General features: G+C 42.0%; 1 protein-coding gene across 1 annotated transcript; it reads left to right on the forward strand.

Annotated features, from left to right (window-relative positions):
- The first annotated feature begins 1196 nt into the window (after nucleotides 1-1196).
- LOC133887549 (DNA replication licensing factor MCM2-like) lies at nucleotides 1197-8097 on the forward strand. The gene is given in 18 exon segments (XM_062327535.1): nucleotides 1197-1400; nucleotides 1487-1728; nucleotides 2992-3179; nucleotides 3813-4009; nucleotides 4130-4319; nucleotides 4419-4638; nucleotides 4724-4931; nucleotides 5058-5192; nucleotides 5277-5468; nucleotides 5553-5725; nucleotides 5791-5979; nucleotides 6060-6176; nucleotides 6262-6346; nucleotides 6430-6582; nucleotides 6650-6775; nucleotides 6888-7070; nucleotides 7366-7527; nucleotides 7615-8097. Coding segments are annotated over 18 exon segments (2880 nt in total). The 5' UTR covers nucleotides 1197-1397; the 3' UTR covers nucleotides 7732-8097.
- Nucleotides 8098-8582: the final 485 nt, after the last annotated feature.

An 8582-nucleotide genomic window follows, 5' to 3' on the forward strand; every position in this document is an offset into this window, starting at 1 on the left:
AAGAACATCTGCTGGTGTAGCGTGTTTTTTCCGCACAATATTGTAGAGAATAAGATATTGCTAAAATTTATATAATTGGGTCCTGTTATGTGATTCGAGATCACTGTTGCTTTTAGAGACAAGGAATGCCTGGCCTGTGCGTGTTTTGCTGCCTGTCTTCATCAGAAGTTTAGCGTGCCACGAATTTCAAGTGTCGCTAGAGGGACATGAGTCACATGGCATCCATTCCGACAAACGAAATCCTGCATCAAATCTACGACAGGATGCGTCTCGGGGCACGAATGTTTTTAGAGTTGAGCTAGGTTATATTCTTGGTGAGCCAAGTTCTCTTACTATTAGCCTTGTTTCTCTTTCCTTCCTCGTTTTGTTTTATATTTTCTTTTGTTCTTATGTTGATTTCTTCTGATGACTCCTCACAACATGCACACACACCGCTAGGCACCATGCTTAACATGCGTTCAACCACTTGTGCATGTAAACAGGTAGGCCGGTACGTTTGAACTATGACAAGCGTAGTCATACGCAGTACTCAGATCATGAACTGGTTTCGGATTTGTAATTTTTTTCTATTTGAAGGTAGAGAGTCATCAGCCTTTAATTTTTAGCTAAAAGAACGCTTGGAGCTACCCATAGGCAATCGATGGTTAGTCCATCTATCTATCGTCCGGTGTCTTAAGGTATATTTGGTTCACTTTCACATATAATACCACCTCTTGCTAAATCATATCTAATGTGTCGTCAACAGTTTAGTTACCACGTCTTAAACAAGGTTCGTGAAAGTTACGAGAAGCCATATTTGTCATAGAGAATCAACACACGCATAAAAAACTATAACGTGCCCATTTGACGTGGCAACCAACCAAATATTCCATTAAATTACTGTAAATCCGCAATTCAAAGCTCACAAACTATATGATAGAGTGTTTACATTGGATTTGCTGAAACCGTATAAAGAGGTTATAATTCCTGTCATGTAGGAGAACCATAACAGTTTTTTAAGCTGAAACCGATACCGTGTCAAAAGATTTTGAGCACCTTGCTTTTTTTTTTCTTTAGAGAGAGAAAGAGAGAGGATGTCAACACGCTCATAGGCTTTTTGGGCATCTCTAGTGGAATCTGCGCTACCCCGTGAAGTAAGCCCCAGCTCAGCTAAGCCCAGTCACTCCCACGGTCCCCGTCATGACCAAGGCCTGCCTGCCTGCCCGTTGGCGCGAAAATTTCCCGCCATTCCCACCCGCCGCCGCCTCCCTCTTAACAGTTAACATCCGCACGCCGCCGAAGTCCCTTGCCTCTGCCCTCTACACCGAAACCCTAGCCAGTTCCTCACCACCAGCCACTCCGCCCCCGCGGCCGGCGTCTCCCCCGAACTTTCCAGAACCTTCTCGGCCGCCGCCGAAATGGTAAGCACGCCCCCTTATCCTCCTCCTCCGGTAGGAGCGGCGCCGGATCTGACCTCCGTTTGCTCCGGTCGGGTGGTCTCGTGCAGGATGACTCGGAGAACAACCCGCCGTCGACGCCCGGGTCCCCGGGATTCAGCACGGACCGGCTACCGCCCAACACCACCACCAGCCGCGGTGCCACCGACCCGTCCTCCTACTCGGACGACGACGACGGCGAGGCGGAGGTCGACCCCCACGTGCTCCCAGAGGACGACGATTCGGCCGCCGCCGCGGCCCCCGATGAGGGGGACGAGGAGGGGGAGGACCTCTACAACGACAACTACCTCGAGTAAGCCAACTTTGAACCTGACTGGGGCTGCAGCTTTCCCGGATCTGATGTGATGTAGGGGTTTCGAGTGGTCGAGAAATCGTGGCCGTCTGATTTGGTAATTGTTAATTGGTTGGCTAATAGGGTGTTTTTTTTTGTGTCCGGGCCGGATATCTGGTGTTTTCGGATTTGTGGTCATGATTTACCTCAGGGGTAGGAAAATTGTGGCATTCAGATATGATGAAATGGTCAATTTCTTGACTGAATTCTGTATTTTGTGTCAATGCCACTTAAAATCAATTTATTTATTTATTTTTGGGAATAAAATAAATCGGATTTTGGTAAAATAAAAGGCAGCGAGCTTAACTTCTTAATTGGAATGATCCCCGATCTAATTAGACGTTAAAAATAGATTAATGCCTGATGCGGGAAAGGTTGGGTTTTCCTATGAGTGGACCCTTGACTTTTTTATGTTTGACTAAAAAAGTCCAAAGTACTACGCGGATTGTTGAAGAATTTTGCAGTTGTCTTGGTAATGATTGCACTGGAGTGTGCAAAGGTTAGGCATTATAAGGTCAAAGACTGTCCTATACCGGTGGATTTGTTGTTATTGATATGCCCGAGGACTCTACATTCATGTCATTCTCGGAAGACCCTTCCTTAGAACTGTAGGTTGTTCAATTAATATGCAGGAGGGTAACATCAAGTTCAACTTGCCCGGGAGAGCATTTGTAATGCATTTCCCGAGAAAGAAAAAGAAGATTTATGAAGAAGCAGTTGAAGCGGCATTGCCCTTCTTCACTCACGCGATATCGCTGGATTGGTGGTAATAGCAAGAGAGTGAAGAATGAACGATCCTCAAAAGATTACACTATCACTTTGGGGGCATTTGCTAACTTCATTTTTTGTTGGATTAATGGAAATAAACTAAACACAGATCAACATCCATTTTTGTCTATCCATCTCTAAACTTGCTAATTGAAGTGGCTTGCTTGAGGTATTTGATGAGAGGTTTGTTAACCAGTTGCCTGCTGCCTTGATGCACATTAGTGTTTAAGTTGCACACTGTTAGCAAAATTTACTGATTATATTTTGTAGTTAAATTCGCTATGCAATTTCTGTTTTTCTGGATTTGTTTCAACATTGGGAAGTTGGGCCTGCACAGCTTGTTATAAAGGTCGCTGTTTGTTTGTTTTAAATAGTTTATCATGATTGCCATGAATAATGCAATACCTCAGCCAACGTAAACCCATTACTCATTCCTCTTTTTGTTCTCATTTATAGTGATTACCGAAGGCTGGAGGAGCATGACCAATATGAGTCAGTTGGTTTAGACGACTCATTGGAGGATGAGAGGAATCTTGATGAGATTATGGCTGATCGAAGGGCTGCGGAAGCAGAGCTCGATGCAAGGGATGTGAGGACCAGTGCAGCAGCTGACCGGAAGTTGCCACGGATGCTCGATGATCAGGGTAATGGCATCAAACAAATTCTATGTTCTGTAGGATGTACCAATATGCCATTTTGTCTTTTTAATTTATGCTCTGCTTGATATTTGAGATATGTTATTAGATATGATTACTTAAGGTGAGAGGTGTTGTTTTGGTGCATCTTTGGGCTCTGTCATCCAGTTGCATCTGCTTCTTTTATGTGTGGTTTTAAGTTTGACTGAACTACATCATTATTTGATAGTTTGACAGTCAGGTTAATGCTTTTCTGTTAAAATATCAATCTAGAGCATCTCATTTTGTACTGAATGTTAAGTCGGATAGTCTCCATTTGTCAATTATTGTAGTATTACTTGTAACATTATATTTTTTGTTTGAACTGTAAATGAGTTGATTGTATAGAAAATTTTTAACAGTTGTTTGATTTCATGGCAACATACTGAGCATGCAATGGATATTAGCAATCAATCTTTGCTTTGCAGCAGTAATGAAAATTATGTCTAGATAATTGTTTGAGAACTGTTAGTTCTATAATCTTCTTAGTAAAGGTTATGTGTTTGCCTTGGGAGTAAATTTTCATAACATATATTAGAAACAAAAGCCACCATTTAGATGTCAGTTACTGTAAATTCAAACACTTTTTCTTCCATGGTGCAGATACAGACGAGGATATGAATTTCAGGCGTCCTAAGAGGCACAGGGCTAGTTTTAGACCACCTAGTGGACCAAGAACGCCAAGAAGTGATGATGATGGTGATGGTGCCACACCTAGTTCACCTGGAAGATCTCAGCGTGGAATGTATTCTGGTGGTGATGTGCCTATGACTGACCAGACTGATGATGACCCATACGAGGTATTGGCATATCAATTTAAATTAGGTTATGCTGTTGATTTAGAACTTCCAATTGGTTTTGTTACCAATTATATTGTAAGCCTCAGGTTCTGCATCTAGCCTTTTACTTATTGTCTGCAGGATGAATTTGATGAAGAAGATGAGATGAACATGTACCGTGTGCAAGGTACACTTAGAGAATGGGTCACAAGAGACGAAGTGAGGCGCTTCATTGCAAAGAAATTTAAAGAGTTCATTCTTACATATGTAAACCCGAAGAATGAACAAGGAGAGTTTGAGTATGTTCGGCTTATTAACGAGATGGTTTTAGGTATTATTTGCTCCACACTTTTCCAGTTTACATGAAAAAGTGGTGCAAGTTTTAGTTGCTAGTATTTGCTTCTCTAACCTTTGTTTACTTCTTTTGCAGCTAACAAGTGTAGCTTAGAAATAGACTACAAGCAGTTTATTTATATACATCCAAACATTGCCATCTGGTTGGCTGATGCACCTCAATCAGTGCTAGAAGTTATAGAGGAAGTTGCCAAAAACGTTGTTTTTGATCTCCACAAGAATTATAGGAACATCCACCAAAAGATCTATGTCCGAATAACCAACCTTCCTGTCTATGATCAAATACGCAATATCAGGTAAAGAACATATTTTCTTTAGCATGTAATTCTTAGCGCTCAGATTAATTTTGCATGTGCTTATGTCCTACTTGCCATTGGTCAGGCAAATCCATCTGAACACAATGATTCGAATTGGTGGTGTTGTCACTCGACGATCTGGTGTATTCCCTTAGTTGCAGCAAGTGAAGTATGACTGTAGTAAATGTGGAACTATCCTGGGCCCTTTCTTCCAGAACTCTTACACTGAAGTGAGAGTTGGATCATGCCCTGAATGCCAGTCTAAAGGACCATTCACCGTCAATGTTGAGCAGGCAAGTTGCCTGTAACAACACTTTTCACAGTTCTGTGCTGTTATGTAATATTGATACAGCTTTTCTGTATGTGGGCTATTTGGGTGTTTTTCAGTCCTTCTAATAATCAAACTATTTTCCATGCAGACTATATATAGGAACTACCAGAAACTCACTCTTCAGGAAAGCCCAGGAATTGTTCCCGCTGGCAGGCTTCCCAGATACAAGGAAGTAATACTTCTGAATGATCTGATTGACTGTGCTCGTCCAGGAGAGGAGATTGTAATTTTTCTGCACTTATCTTTTGTCTTTTAGTACATATGACTGTAGAAATCAGACTGTGATGTTCAGAACTTACATTTCCAGGAGGTCACAGGGATATACACGAACAATTTTGACTTGTCTTTGAATACAAAGAATGGTTTCCCGGTTTTCGCCACAGTGGTGGAGGCAAACTACGTGGCAAAAAAGCAGGATCTGTTCTCTGCATACAAATTAACAGACGAGGATAAGGCAGATATTGAGAAGTTGTCAAAGGATCCAAGGATCGGGGAAAGGGTTCGTACTCAACTCTTCAGTCTCTTGATGCAAATATGATAAGCTAATATACATTATCTGACTTAAAGCACTTCAAGTCTACAGATTGTCAAATCAATTGCACCATCCATTTATGGCCATGAAGATATTAAGACTGCCATTGCACTGGCTATGTTTGGTGGACAAGAGAAGAATGTGAAGGGAAAACATCGCCTAAGAGGCGACATTAACGTCCTCCTCCTAGGTGATCCAGGCACTGCAAAATCACAGTTTCTCAAGTAAGGACGAAATAAATCAGTTCATCAGTTCCTTCAGGATATGCCACTAACTTGCCGTCTTGTAGGTATGTTGAGAAAACAGGACACAGAGCGGTATATACAACTGGAAAAGGAGCCTCTGCTGTTGGGCTCACTGCAGCAGTTCACAAGGATCCAGTAACACGAGAATGGACACTCGAGGGAGGTGCACTAGTTCTTGCTGATAGGGGCATATGCCTTATTGATGAATTTGACAAGATGAATGATCAAGATAGGTATGGGATAAGGATCTTCTGTGCCATTAGCATCTCGATTTCCATCTTACTAAGATATAATTCTCTTCTGAGTGTTCCAGAGTAAGTATTCATGAAGCCATGGAGCAACAAAGTATCAGTATATCAAAGGCAGGAATCGTCACATCTCTTCAAGCTCGATGCAGTGTTATTGCTGCAGCAAACCCAGTAGGAGGAAGGTAACTTCAGTTACTTGCATGACATGTAACACCAGTGCCCAGTATTTAGGAAAGTTATTGAATGTTATCATCCTCATTTTCACAGATATGATTCATCAAAGACATTCACTCAGAATGTTGAATTGACGGATCCCATTATTTCACGTTTTGACGTCCTTTGCGTGGTTAAGGTTGGGAGCTGATCTTCATGTGTGATATATTTATCCAGTGATATATTGCGAATCAGTACTGAACTTTTCCTTTTGAAATGCAGGATATTGTTGATCCGTTTACAGATGAAATGCTTGCAAGATTTGTTGTAGATAGCCATGCCAGATCCCAACCCAAGGGGGTTAACCTTGAAGACAGGGTTGGAACCGATGTAGATGATGATCCACTGGCCGCAGCAAGACAAGCTGATCCAGATGTACGTATCCTTGCTATTTCCATTGAAAGAAGTGTCTTGTTGTTCTCACGGAATGTCATTTTCCCAGGTCCTTTCTCAAGATATGCTGAAGAAGTACATAACTTATGCTAAGCTGAATGTATTTCCCAGAATACATGATGCCGACCTGGACAAGATTAGCCATGTTTATGCTGAACTACGACGCGAATCCTCTGTAAGATATCCTTCATTCTTAGCCTTGTCTAGGCCTCTAGGGCTTTCATGTGAATTAAATTTCATAAGTGTCCATGGAAAGAAAGTAAAGTAATTTCCAATTGTTTTTGCAGCATGGTCAAGGGGTCCCAATTGCAGTAAGACATATAGAATCAATTATCCGAATGTCGGAGGCACACGCAAGGATGCATTTGAGGAGTTACGTGTCTCAAGAAGATGTTGACATGGCCATCCGTGTCTTGCTCGACTCTTTTATTTCAACTCAGAAATTCGGTGTACAGAAAGCACTTCAGAAGGTAAATTTTGTAATTGTTTAACTGTTATACGGCCATTACATCATCCAATGCTACTTAAGTTCATATATTTGATAATCAAGTTTATGTAAAAATGTCTGTTACAACTGATCTAAGCTACTAAATGATGTCAGTCTCATCAGTAAATGACATTACTTGTGCATTGTTTTTCTAAGTCTCGTTACATTAAGCTCATAATGTGTGAGTTCAATATTGACCCTCTTTTACTGATCAGTCTAGATTCTCTGGAACCATCGAATATCTTGCAAGTATTAACATAAATTTCTGCTGTCCACAGAATTTCAGGAAATACATGACATTTAAGAAGGATTACAACGAATTGCTTCTGCTGCTCCTGCGCACGCTGGTCAAGGATGCGCAACACTTCGAAGAAATCGTGTCAGGATCAACCTCACGCCTCACCCATGTGGAGATTAAAGTGGAGGACCTGAAGAACAAGGTAAGACCTATCCATGCTTCCATACCCATCTGAGGTGTGTAACCACCTCAACATCTGGATTCTGACTTGATACACCTATCGATGCAGGCCCAAGAGTATGAGATCTATGACCTGAAGCCGTTCTTCTCCAGCGCACACTTCAGGGACAACAGCTTCGTCCTGGATGAAGGGCGCGGGATCATCAGGCATCCGTTGGCAGCATAACAACTGACCTTCCTCCCCTTCATCGGTGAGGGCCCTGGGATGAACAGCCGCAGCCGCCTTCTGGATGAAGACTGAGGGATGATCTGATGAGACCACTTGCAGCACAAGCAAACAACTGACAGCGTCTGACTGCCTTCCCACGACAGACTGGTGTGTTACTTCAAAATCTGTGTGCTTTGCCGGCATTCAGACGTAGTCGTGTGTCAACATGGCAATTCTGAAGCATTGTAAAGAGTGCTTAAGCGGTTGTACTTTGTACTCAACTGACTTGTAGTCTCGTTTGTCTTGTTGGTCCGGTCCTCGTAAGATCATTCGTGCTTCATTACTGAGATGCTTTCGTCATTTGATGGATGACTTCATCTTCACAAAATAAGCGTGTGAATCTGCATTCTTTCTGCAATATTCTTCATCTACGCTTGACGAGATAGGTGAACAGCGATATTCTTTTTTGAGTCTGAACTTTAGATTCAACTCAAGTTACTAAACTGCAACCATATTGACATTATCCTAGCCACTTCCTACTCCTCATCTACGTGTGTTCACGGTTCGGGTTGAACCCGCTCAAACCATCAGACCAACCCGGGTCGAAACCGTATCGTGGTTTGTGGACGGGCTAGTTTGGTTTGCCGTGGAACCCGTAATTTGGCCAGAGCGCCTCTGAAAATATAAACTCAAATAGAGCTTATATTAGGGACCATTGTTGCCAATATACTTTAATTGTAGACGGTTCGTATGGATCACCATCAGTTTTATGATATATATGTCTAGAATATGAATTGATGATAATTTTTTCCACATGCAAAATGTCACTTCCTCTTTGTCTTCCTAGTCTTTATTGTAATCATGTGTAC

This window comes from Phragmites australis, chromosome 12 (genome assembly GCF_958298935.1).
Source record: "Phragmites australis chromosome 12, lpPhrAust1.1, whole genome shotgun sequence".
In the NCBI taxonomy this organism is placed as follows: Eukaryota; Viridiplantae; Streptophyta; class Magnoliopsida; order Poales; family Poaceae; genus Phragmites; species Phragmites australis.